Genomic DNA, 13,666 nt, shown 5'->3' with positions numbered 1-13,666 from the left:
AAATTTGCAAAGTAGCATCCAGAAAAGATTGATTTCTGTGAAAATGCCAGAGCAGATAGCTTGCTAGCTGCTAGTTAGCTAGGTCCTTGTCAGCTAATTGCTCAAAGAATGCCTGTTAATAACATTCCTGTGTGAGGGGTGGGATTAGTTTTCACCTTGTGTGTACTAAATCATACTGTGTCAAAAAAACAGGAATTCTACATCTATTATAAAACTTGTTTCCATGCAGCTCTCTTTGTCATTATGACTGGTTTTGTCAACCACTTAAACTGATGGCTAAAGAAAAGGATTCTATGTCCACAATGTCAGTGTGATTAACTGCTTTTGTATGAGCAGATTACAAAAATCCCCCTTTTAAATGAATAAAGACTATATCTGATGTTAGTTAGCATGGATGGGTTTTGCTACCTACTGTATATTTAAACATCAGATCATTGCCATGTGTGCTGTTTTAAAGTTTATCGCTAAGCTTGCTGGGATTCATGAGGAAGCAAGTAAACTATATATTAGTAAACATTTTTTAGGCATTCTAACTTCAAACAGAAAGTAATAATGTTGTAAACTTATCAAGGGACTACAACATAGAACAACATAGAGTGATGAAGGTAAGTTGAAGTGTTTTCATTGATCAGTATGGGGTAGTTAAAACAGTGAGTCTATTTTTAGCATACGTTTTCACAGTAATGATAATCACATCTTGCATTCTTGCAACATATTGCTTGGATATGGCACATTGGAAACATTCCCAACCAAAATTGCTGTTCATGACCTCAGTTTTGAATACTGCTGTCAGACAGTGCTACATCCAAAATCTGAAGCACCTTCTCCAAGTTTAACAAGCTTATCCATTAGTTATCTCAGATCATTAAGACATCCAATTTTCTAGCCAGTGCAAAACTCTCCATCAGCATCCATTAAATGATGTTGCACATTGTCAACTTCAAAAGAAATATGGCATTTCTTTTCTTTGTATGTCTCCTTTGACTAGATCCTTTCGAGGCTTTCATCATTTTCTCCATCCGGCACGAGATAAGACGAATAGACCTTCACAAGCGAGACTACAGCCTGCTGGTGCCAGGACTCAGAAACACTATCGCATTGGACTTCCATTTTAACCACAGTCTCCTTTACTGGACGGACGTGGTGGAAGATAAGATCTACAGAGGACGGCTCTCTGAGTCTGGTGGTATGCTTTTACACAGGGGGGCACACACAAGGACACAAACGTACCAAAAGATTTCTTATGTAGCTGAGGACCGCTGAGCTGTGATGTATTGGCTACAATGATTCATATCTTGCTCATTTTTACTACAGCCACCATAATGGAAGTTTAAGACGCTCATGGCGATACTGTTCTGTTTTATTCGGCCGTCTTTACACACGCTCAGCTCTGATACAGCAGGTTGATAGCAGCTCTCCCTGAAAATTTATCTCAGGCTAACCAAAGCTGAAAAATATAGCAGGACCACAAGTCTTCAGCTGTTGTAGTTCAGTATCTCGCCCTTATAAAACCATGAATCAGAACTTCTCGTTGCCTCCATATTTTTGTTGGTGTCAGTTCTTTTGCCTTTATTTCCCTCGGTGGAGCTGTAGATATGGCCTCTTAGCTGTGCCCTCTCTACCCCTGTGTGAAGCACACATAAAAGCTCAGGCATCAGAGAATAATTGTAAACAGTTGGATTATAAATATAGTGGGAAAACCCATTTACCACACTTAATGGAACTCCGTGGAAAGCTACCTTATTTATATTAAACAGCTTACCTTGAGATTTTTTTTTTTTTTTTGAGCCTACCCTTTAGCCTTCTCAATATTTTCATGAGAAAACAACACAGCTGCTCTGTCACTTGACTGCACCAGATTACAGTCCAGTAGAGTCTTGCTATTGTCTTGTCTGTTGTTTCAGGGGTGACTGGAATCGAGGTGGTTGTGCAGCACGGTCTGGCCACCCCAGAGGGCCTGGCTGTGGACTGGATTACAGGGAAACTGTACTGGATTGACAGCAATTTGGACCAGATTGAGGTAGCCAAGCTTAACGGCGATATGCGCACTACACTGATTGCAGGAGGCATGGAACATCCACGGGCCATCGCTCTTGACCCAGGACAGGGGTATGTTTTTCACTGCTGGTAGCTGATCTTCCCATCAGAGAATGAGAGTACAAGCACAGCTTCCTTGTGTTTCTCACTTGTGCATCAACCTAACTGTAAAGAGATACCGTGTTAAGGCCCATTAAAGCAGCAGTAGAAAAAATACATTAATATTGGTGCTTTCTTATCACCACAAAATAATAGCTGAAACATCTAGTACCCCCAGCGATTTCTCCTGCTTTGTATGCCTCACTGCCTGTTCCCACTTGCTCCCCAGGAATGCTGTTCTTTAACAATATCACCTTTGAGTAAAAGGTTCAAGATATGCTCTGTTCTTTCTTTCTGATTCTTTCCCCTCTGGGTCTGAGACTGAAAATCGTGTTGTTGTTTGGTCTGTTGAGATGCATGGAGAGTGTTTGAAAAGTGATTCCCGCATCTCAGGTTGCAGGTTTCTCTTTTTCCCACTATCAGAAAGCAAGTCAGTAAAAAAGGGGAAAAAATGGTGTAAGTGTAACGATCATACTTAGTAATTTTGGCTTTCTATTTTATTTTTTCGTGTTGAAAGTGTTATGACAAGGTTTCTAATTGGATACATTAGGCTGCTTGAGGCTCCCAGGAGTTGTAAAAAGTATGAATCTTTCTTAGCCATTAATAATACTCATTAGGGAGACTCAGAGTGTGGTACTTTGGACAAGCTGAAACTTGCCATCCACTTTTTTTTTATTTATTTTTATTGACTATGACAGGTCAGACAAACTATTGTACAAAGTAAAACACAGATCATGTGAATTCCTGTAGTTTGTGTGAATTTTAGACTTTAAGGAGAGAGATTAATAATGACACTATTTATCATGTGTAGCTTTAATCAGGAAACAAATGAAAACAAACAAAAAAGTGGTAGGATGTTGTCTTGGAAAGTCATGTGGTCCGTTGAGTCCAGATTTATCCTGTTCTTGAGTGATTAGAGCATGAGAGCAAGAAGAGAGGTAGATGAAGTGATGCGGTCGTAATGCTTAGTGTTGTATTACGGTGTGTTCAGACCAAACGCGTTTTGAGCGTTTTTGACGCTCAAAACGCTGACACCGGTCACTAAACTGCCACTTTTGTGTATGACGCCCAAAACGCTCCCAGTGCTCCTGCCGTGTCTGCCGCTTGTGTGTCTGGAGCGTGCGGCAAACGCGGCAGAAAAGAGAGAAGGGAGGCGGCACTTTCCTTCCAGTTTGAATGATGGCGGATTCAGTAGAGATATGGCATGGTTTTATTAAATAAATAAAGCTAGAGGACGTTGTCGTAGGGCAGTAATAGTCAGTGTTAGTGCAACAAGAGCCACACTCAGCAGAGCGCCGCCACCGCCCCTAAACAACTGCTTCGTTGCCAAATCAGTAACATTCAGCTTTTTAGCAAGGAATGGTTATCCTAAATATTGCACGGAGTAATGGCATCTCAGCCCCGTGTCTGGGTTCACCACAGGAATTCTCCAGGAGCTGCGAGCTGATCGCTCTGATTGGTTGGCGCCCCGCGTCGAGCGGCCAAAGTTCAGCTCTGTCCATCTCTGGCTTTTGACGCGCGGAACGCCCAAAACGCGAAGCGAAAAAAGCTCGCCGCCCCCTTGCTGCGCCTCCCCATAGACTTTACATGGAAACCTGCCGCTGTTGACGCTCAAAACGCATTTGGTCTGAACACACCGTAAGGCTGTGGTGGGAGTTTATGATCTGAGCTGGCTGCAGCTGGTCAGGTCTCGGTTCAGCAACTACATGTGCCCAAAGAATAAGGTCAGCTAGCTACCTGAAAATACTAAATGATTACATTATTCCATCAATGGATTTTATACTTATTATCTTTACACATGGATTGTCCACCACAGAGTCAAAAGCTGAAGCCCAGTCAGAATCTTTGGGGTGTGCTGAAGAAAGGCTTTTTACGATGCTAGTCATCAATACAAGATCTTGATGAAAGTATGTACATAGCACATAGAAATATTTTTTTTAATCTTTTCTTTTATAAGCCTGAGACTCACACTGGTTTGTAATGCATACAAAAATTCTAAACATGACAATTTATTCATTTATTTATTTATTTTTTTAATTATGAGCAAGCTGATAGTGATTGTTATTGTTATTGTAAAGTTTTTAAGGGTGGTGAATCTCATGGGTCTCTTCATCTCTTTTGAGATTCATTCACTTTAGTTGTACATTCTAGGTCTTGGGGCTCCTTTTCACATCAGGAGTGCTTATTTTTGCACAACACTGGATTTACCAAAATATCAGAAAAAAAAATTGCGAAATTATTTGAAAAAAAAACCCAAAACAATAAACGAACTCCTGATTTTAACTTTCTGCTTGGAAAATAAGTGCCTGAGCCATTTTCTGCTCAGTGTGAATGAGTTTCAGCATGTTAAATAGCTTTGGTCGAGTAAGGAAACTAATAAAACCTATGAAGTTACTTTTACTGTTCTTCAGGCTGGTATTGTTTGTTGTAAAAGAAATTTAAAGATTCTGGCACAGACTCTGACATTCAAAGTAACTGATTCATGTAAATATGATTTGGATTCTGGTAAGCTTATTATGTTATCCAGTTGTACTATCCTTCTGCTATGTATTGAGCTTTTTTTTGCCTGCACTGACAATGAAAAGGAAACATCTACATTTGCTGACTGAAGGTTTAATCTTGACTGAAAGCATCAATTGATCTGTAGATATTGTAAGAAGATTTTACTCCCAGTGCCATGCTTCTGGACCAATTAGAAAAAAATAAAAGCATGGTTATTATTACAAAAAAAACAACAAAAAAAACTGTTAAACCTTTTACCTTCCAAAAGGAATATTGTTCAAATAGAAATTATTTTAGTTGGTTTAATTATGGATTTTCCATTTGCGGAAAGTTCCACAAGCCTGTCAGCTACTGATATTGTTGGATATGTGAAACATGGATGTTTCCTAATGACTGAGAAAAGGTAGATCTGTGTGGGTGGATGGTTTGAATGAATGAATGACTTTGCAAATTATTAATTCAGTTTCAAACCAAATATGATTTAGCTTCAGATTGATCTAATTGTTTATCTAATGACGCTGAACAGTTGGAGAATAACAATAAAAATGTGGTGCATCTATCCCTCCTTTGGCTTTCAGTGTCTGCAAAGTTGAGAGTGTAGTTCTTGATATTGAGTTCAATGAAGCGTATTGTATTTAAAGCGGATGAAGGTTGGACGAGTGAAAAACATTGAAAAGTGATAGTTTAGTTTAGGCAGTATTGGTATTTAGATGACAGCTCTTCCAAGCAGGATCAATAGTTGCAGGTCTCTCTAACTTTGGTGATGTTATCTGTTGCATTGACTGTAAAGTTGAGTCCACAAAGCTCTGACCGCTTGACGGATGCCTCAAAGCTTAAATATGAGATGTTGCTATTCAATACAGAAATAGGTGATGCAATATGATGATGACTCTTGGTATCCATTGTTTCTGGAAAGCAGGCCCACTTCTTTTTGTTGTAGCTGTCAAATTCCAGGTCTTTTTGAGAATGGATTTGCTTGGGTCATCTGCCATTTTGAAATACAACTAAACAACCTAATCAGGGGGATAAGAAAGGGACAAATATTATAATATTTAAATCAAGACGTGGGTGTACACAGTGTGGTTTAAGGTTCCATTGGTTTTTTTTGTGTGTGTTGTTTGATTATAATAACCGTGTGTGTTTATAGCTCGCATTCCCAAAAGACAAGGTGGTGCAACCCAAACTCACCAAAATCATCATGTTTTTTGTCATATTATTGTTGTGTTAAATTGCTTTTGTCTCCTTTTCAACATGATTTTAACATGTCCCGCAGGTCAGAATGATTGCCTAGCAACAGCTAAAAAAAGGGACAAAGATTTACTATTGAAAAAGAGATTTAAAATATTTGGGGATGTGTGAGTGATGGAGAGAGGAAGCACTTCCATTTCACAGTCTTAGCTCAGTGTCCCCTTTGAGCATCTTTACTTCAGCTGTGGACACATGCTCTTTTATTATCACTGCAGTGCGCCTCCCCTGGTTAATCACGACATGTGGGTGGGAAAGACCCACATGATCACAAGGGTGTGATCTTTTATGCACCTGAAGGTGTTTTCACTTGTAATTAAAGCAAAACTGTCAATGCAAAAAAATCTGCTGTGCTTACTTATGGATGACTTTAGATTTTCAGCTGCATCCTACAAGTGGTTATTTTGTGCAATTTAACAACTTATGAATGTGATGCAAAATAAATATGTATAACATTTGCACAGATTTAGCAAGAGTTACTCTCTGATGTCCATATCTGTTTGTAAACCAAATGTCAGCAGAAAATGGGTCATACAACCAACGTACAACCTTGAATGTGCATGTCTTCTTGCAAAAATTAGTGCTTTGAAAAAGCGACATCAAAGTCTTGACCTTAATCCAACAGAAATGTTGTGCAAAGACCTCATTTGAGGAAGCCACTGACATCCCGTAGTTGGAGCTGTTGTGAACAGAACACTGTGTTAAACTTCTACAAGCTAAGGTGCAGACTAATCCATACTTAGCTGCTCTTAATAATACACACAAGGGTACACAATCAACATTATCAGCAGTGTTTCTGTGAATCAACCGCGTTTGCGGGAACACAGCGCTTTTATTTGGTACTCCGGACATTTGTCTTCTAATCAGGTCATATGAACATGGTAAAGAAACACAAACATAAACATGTCTTCAGAAAAATGTTGGCAACAAGTGAGGATGCGAGCACATTTCAACAAAGGAAAATGTCTGTCACTATGACCACATGAAAGAGTAGCATTAATGCTGTTACCTGCAGGCAGTCATAACTTAGCACTTCTGTAGCGGAAGAGAAGTTTCCAAAATTTGTCAACATGATTTTTGCCACGTTGTTGCAGTCAGTTAATGACACTTAAGAGTAGGGTCGAAAAGTGGTTTTGTGAGAGGAAAAACATGTCCTGAATGCAGTATCCTCAGTCAAAATAAGCATGCACACCTGTGTTATCATTGATGCCTAACTGACCTGTAACTGATTAAAACCTACATCATCTGTTTTGACATCATGCAATGTGGCCTGAATGCTCATTAAATGCTTCTACATTGCACTCAAAGCTAGATGTTAATGGGTGTTAGTGGGGTACTTGTGACTGACCAGTGCTGTTTTGCCAGAACTTGTTCATGTGCTGCATTATACATAATAGCTGTTGCTTTTTTGCTAATAACTCATCCAAACTCATCCAACAAACCTTGCTAAACAAAAAAACTTACTGTATATTGAAGTTGTTCAACAAACAATTATTATATCTCAGAGATAAAAGTATGATAAATAAGTATTGAGTAACCCATACAACTGCTGTGAAGGTGTGGTCTTGCTTTTCCAGACTATTCAGTCAATTAAATATTCAATATTAGATCATAAGTGGCTGTAAAAACAGGAAAATTAGCTTATTTTTCTGTGCCGTTGACGTGCTGCTGGTATTTTTCATGAGGCACATTCTTTGGGTTAATGTGTCTGTAAACTAACTGGTGGTTGAATACTTTAGCAGAGTTCAGGCATTACAAAAATCAATTTAACACTTTTAAGAAATGAGTAATCGGCTCATGCACTCTCCACGCAGTGCTCTTATGCATTTGGGAGGATGACTACAGTACATTTCATGGCTTTACAGAGTAGGATTAATGGGTGCTTTTGGTGCCTAAAGCGCATTTCCATTACGGGGCAATAATTCTAATCTAATTACTTGAATCCACTCAAAGGAGAGTCATTGATCGGAGAGGCCTTATCATGTGAATAAGGCTATTGATCTCGACAAGGATATTTCTTCCTAACACGGTTTCGTTGTCGTCAGTGTGTGATTTAAACTTGAGCACCCATTTTCTACTGTGTTTTAGTGGCCCACCACTGGACAGAGGCAGTGTTGTTGGAGTAGGAGTCAGGTTAGGGGCCCCATCCTTGAGATTGAGGTGGATTTATGAGTATAAAGGCACATGAGTCTTCACAGACTTCAAGAGCCACATTAGACAAACAAGTTCAGTCTCTATAATTGAACCCTTCCACAAAAAGCTAGCTTACTGCAAGTAGGCCTGTAGCCTGATGCTCTAACAGAAATAGTTCTGACAGGTCAAATTCAAAAAGTGTTTTTTTTTTAATAGTAGGTAAGACAAATACAGTAAAAAGATTAAACCTGTAATTGATATGCTGCCAAAATATAATCATAATGTTGTAGAACTATATGATAAAAAGTATCATTTTAAGAGGGCACAAAGTGGGGTAGCAAAGTCATAAGTTTGCTCACCCTAATTGAATAATAGCAGTATATTTGCTTCATTGAACAGGGGCCTTGTGGTTGATGCTCTCATCAATGGCGTGTTCATTTTCAGGCATCAGTGAGCTGTAAAAAAGTCATAACAAAACAGATGGCTTGCCATTTCTAGACCTGTCACAGATGCTGATAGTTTCACTGGATCACTGGTGCTGTTCTTGGACGGTTATCAGTGCCACTGTTTGTGTTAATACACACAGTTGCTACATTGTAATGCATAATTACTAAATTGTCAGCATTATGTCTTTGGCAAGCAGTCTAATTGAACAGCATATATTGTTTCTTTTCAAATCAAATGGGAACAGACAATGATCCATTCTAATTTCTGCTCTTGCTTTATGTTCCAAGGATATTCTTCTGGACCGATTGGGATGCTACTTTTCCAAGAATTGAGGCTGCATCCATGAGTGGAGGTGGCAGACACATTGTATTCAAAGATATGGAGATCGGGGCCTGGCCTAATGGGTTGACACTGGATCATCTGGAAAAGAGGATCGTTTGGACAGATGCACGGTTAGAAGTTTCCTACTTTTAGACTTTCAGTGAATGAATGATCCTGAATTCTGACAAGGATTCAGTCGTCCAAAAAGAAAATTTGATGACCTCATTCTCCCACTGGGGCATTAAATCGTGCACACATGTCATATTAAAGGATCCCAAAAAATGAGCACCTTTATTTTTAAGTGGGTCATGAACAATTTAATAGCTCCATCTCTAGATTAGAGAGTGTCACTTTGATCTCTCTACATCTTGTCTCCCAGCCTCAGAGAAAGTGGTTTAAACTTTAATATGGTGTTGGTCTCTCTTGAACAGGTCTGATGCCATTTTCTCTGCACTCTACGATGGTAGCGGGGTCATTGAGATCCTCAAGGGCCACGAATACCTCTCCCATCCCTTTGCGGTGTCTCTCTTTGGAGGCAATGTATACTGGACAGACTGGAGGACAAATACATTAGCAAGAGCCAATAAATGGACGGGGCAAAACGTCACAGTCATCCAGAAGACGAGTGCTCAGCCTTTTGACTTGCAGATCTTCCATCCCAGCAGGCAACCACAAGGTGAGAACAATTTTCTGCTTTTGGATATTTTCATGTTTATGATTAAAAATTAAAAAAAAAAAAGAAAGAAAGAAAAAAAGGAAAATAAGTTGCTCAAACGTAGAACTAACCAACTTAACTTGGTGGTGATATATAACTGCAATACATATACTTTATACATTTGTGCAGAAAAACTCTGCTTCTAACTCATTGTAATAGCACTCTGACATTTCTTATGTTCCTTCCTGGTACCTTCATTGCCTTGCGGCATCCTGGGGCTGAGAAACCCTACTTCACAACTGTGTGTGATAGCTACTCTTTGCTTAGTACTGAATTACACACCAGCAGCTGGATATTAGCACACTGGCTGTTTTGAATGTGCATCATTAGCAAAGAAACGCAACAGGACATTTTTGGAAGAAGCGAAGAAAAGAAAGCAAGAGAAAAGAAAGGAGTCAACAATGGGTTGAGTTACCAACTTTAGTACAATCAAAGAAGACACACAATGCAACGTGGACGCTGATTTAGCCATTGTTAGAGGCTGCGAAAGGGCAAAATGCTCAATTTGATTGTACAGCTTTTAAGTTTTGTGTGAATAGAGAAAGCTGGACCCCAAAGAATGCGTGTGACAGTGAATAACTATGGTATAGTTAATATGCAAATAGAGCTGTAATGAGAAGAATGTGTTGCAATTATAACATATAAATAAGGTGATACCAAAGCTTGATTAATGGTAATATTAGCCTGTGAATACAGATCTTGTCACAGTGGAATGGATTACTAATTCCACACTCAATAAGCCAAGACTCTGACCACAAAAGATTCATTGCTGATGTGCTATCTGACAGGATACCTATATATGTTAGCCAATTTTTTAAATTTGATTTGCAGATAAGCTTGCAAGACACATTACAAGACTTAAAATGGATAGCATGTAATTTCTTTTCAATTACCTTCATTATGTTTTCCCGAAATAGGTTGTTTTAAAAAAATTGATTTCTTATTATTAATTTGTAAAACAAATCCATCAAAATAAACATCCCGTAATGAAAAAGTTTGGTCAGCCCTGCCAAGTCCACCTGATTGATGTATCTGTATTCCAATTGCCTTTCTCTCATTTGCCAAATTTCAGTTATCCCCCTTAGCTTTCTTCGTACAAAAGCCACGTTCATAAATGAGCATTAGTGACAATCAGATTTACATTTGTTCAGTGATTCCACTGCTTCACCACAAAGTCACAAGTTAATTTGCTTGTTTTCTTTCTGTATATCCATTCCCACAAGCGCCTAGCATGGATAAATGTGAGTAAAGGAGACTGCTTCTCCAACGAAAATGGTAAATGCACCTCGTCCTTTTTTTTAAAAGAGAGCAAATGGGGGAGGAGTTAACTATTATCCACTTTAGCCACAACCAGCACCTTGAGATATGATGCTCCACTAGATCCTGAACAGCTGCTTCAGAGAAAAAGATCGGGATGTGATGAAGATTGAAGAAAAAAACAACAACATCAAGCTTGTCATAGGAGCTTTTCAGCAGATGCCACATTTTATCTTTACTGAGGGCCTAAACAGCCTGTAACTACATGCTTGGCAAAGGCAGACAATATTTTCTGAAAAGGACGGGTGAAATGTTTAAAGATTTAAAAGTAGATCTCAGCCCTAGCAGCTATCACTGATAATGGGATGATTATAGACATGGCATTGCAAAGATATCAGTACGTGGAAGAAAAGTGGCTTTGAAACATTTTATTGATTTAAAAAAAAAAAAAAAAAAAAAAATATATATATATATATATATATATATAAATGTATAAATACATTTTTTATTGTCGTACCCCAGGGACACGCCTGCGCATCACTTTCAGTCATAATGATTGGAATGCTATAGTTATTAACTGCTTCACCATTTTTCTTTTCCGTTCATTTCTTCATATTATCTAAAGAGCAGCATGAGATCAGTGTTTAGTTTTCCACACAGCAAAACACTATTTTTTTCTCAGTTTCACCAGTTTTTTTTTTATGATTGCTCTTTTATTCTTGAGTCCTCTTTTGATCAAAATAATGCTTTTCATCTTTTTAACTTGCCCATCAGATTTTTCTTTAATGAATTACCAGGACATATGAGCAAAATGAGCTATCAACACTATAATTGACAAATTGTCCATTTATGCTTTGAATTCCACCTAAATGATAGGTTTTTCATCTTGTTTACCACATTTGAAGAACAACATACTTGACAGATATATGTATCAAATTTGCTTTTAGATGCATTTTCTTTTCTTACGTTCACTCTGTAATGTTGTAAATTTTGAAACTGTCAGGAATTTATGGAATATTGCCATTGAATTGACTGCAAAATGGTTGGTAATACAAGTACATTTTTTTAAAGGATTTAGCTATTAACTAATATTAAGAGATTTTGAAACATTATTTAAATAAATAAAATATTTCCCTTGGTTTACAGGACCTCTGCAGATTTAATATTTGGTCTACCTACAGTTAAAATGCTATATATCTGACCTATAACAAGAGAGGGACAAAGCCGAGGACTGTGACATGTCCTCTCACCACGCTCATGTTCTTATCGCCCCAATTTTCACATTAAGTTGTCAGACCGGGAAAGACAAAGAAAAGACGTTTTTTTTCACTGCTTCTACAAAACTGGATTAACAAATCCTCATGACTTAACACAGTGTTTCCCAATCCAGGTCCTCAGACCCCCCTGTCCTGCATGTTTTCAAGGACACCATGCTTTAACACATCTGAATGAAATAAAGGGTTCTTTAAAAGGCTGCAAAGAACCTGAGGAGAACGTTCAGTTATCTGACTCAGGTGGCTTGGAGAGGGAACATGCCTAAAACTTGCAGGGGAGGGGTTCCTGAGGACCTGGATTGGGAAGCACTGGCCTTACTTGGTGTTACTTTACAGCTTATTTGTATGAGCAACTGCTGAAATGAGAAGATGGTGCAAGCTGTAGGGTCAAGCTAGGGGGAGAAGACGGCAGAAATGAAGAAAATGTACGTAGCTTTGTTTAGTTCTTTATATCAAGACAGACCGGACATGTTCCGTTTATAGAGGAGATTGTTCATCAGATTGTATGTCTCCATGAAATAGAATAGTTTGTCTCCTAAAGCTAATACTATATCTTGGGCAGCGTTGAGAGTGTGGGAAGGCTTGTCCGTCGACCAGTGGTAAAGTGTTCATATGTTTTCTCTTTGTGACTCTCCCTTTGAAATTCCTGCACTCCAGTGGCAACTTTTCTCATTGCAAGCTGTGAGCTCCCACTGAGCTCCAGGCTGCTCTGCCAATAAACCACCCAACTTTGTCTGCCTGGTATCCACCATCTCTAGGAAACCGATTTAATCCTGTGCACAAACAGCTTCTCGTGTAAGAAGTTAATGGTTCTCAAGCTTGGTTGGTGCAAATTAGCAGCCGAACATAAGCCGATAGTGTTGTCAAGTCAATGGCTTGCATCATCCATTCCTCTTATATTTCTAGTTCTGTTGAAATTCATAGAAAATATATCATTGCGATACTTAAACTCACATTTTGTAATGTAGCTGAACGTTCTTAAAAATCTAAATGTTTGCAATATCAGAACTGATCAGTAAATTGTGTAAAGGAGACTGAGCTGGCTGTGCCATCCGCCAATAGGCAGAGATGGAAGGCCAATTAGCATATTCACAGATCTTTATTCTTTGTATAAGGAAAGTTTAATTATACTGAAGCCACACCTTTTTTTTTCTTTTACCACAGCAAAAACTTTTAAATTGACAATTTTCAGGCATGTATGATTTCCTAGCAGATAGAAAACTGCTGGCGTGAGCATGAAACTGAAAGACAGATGAGATCAAAGACAACAGTTGGATCTTTCTTCCTTTACTCCTGAAACTGGTGATATATGAATCTGTGTTTTTCTATTAACATTGTAAGATTTATATAATTTAGACTCATAAAAGTGATTGCAACAAAGGACTTCGAAGAGACAGATCAGGTTTACCAAGATCCAGAGGCTTTCTTGGCTAGTTTTGCGCTCTGGGCAAACCATCCATCATGCCATCAAGTTTTAGGGCACTTGTGCGCCCCCAAAAAGGTTGAGCCCTGGGCGGTCGCCCACATTGCCCATAGCAAAGAGCGTCCTTGCCAAGATCTTATTCACAACAGATGAAAGCAAAAAAAGGATATTCTATCCAAGTCCAGATGATAGTCAGGTATATTGTAGCCAGAA

General features: G+C 38.7%; 1 protein-coding gene across 1 annotated transcript in view; it reads left to right on the top strand.

Annotated features, from left to right (window-relative positions):
• lrp1bb (low density lipoprotein receptor-related protein 1Bb) overlaps positions 1–13,666 on the top strand; it is a gene marked incomplete at both ends in the record, with an annotated part of 313,004 nt that overhangs the window by 189,005 nt on the left and 110,333 nt on the right. Inside the window, 4 exons of the mRNA XM_079254397.1 lie at positions 989–1,186; positions 1,905–2,109; positions 8,751–8,915; positions 9,216–9,460. Coding sequence (XP_079110523.1) covers positions 989–1,186; positions 1,905–2,109; positions 8,751–8,915; positions 9,216–9,460 — 813 coding nt within the window. The remainder of the gene's footprint in view (positions 1–988; positions 1,187–1,904; positions 2,110–8,750; positions 8,916–9,215; positions 9,461–13,666) is intronic.

Source organism: Telmatherina bonti (assembly GCF_933228915.1).
Source record: "Telmatherina bonti genome assembly, chromosome: 15".
Classification (NCBI taxonomy): Eukaryota; Metazoa; Chordata; class Actinopteri; order Atheriniformes; family Telmatherinidae; genus Telmatherina; species Telmatherina bonti.
The sequence above is the reverse complement of the archived record's forward strand: the minus strand, read 5'-3'. Positions and strand labels throughout refer to the sequence as shown.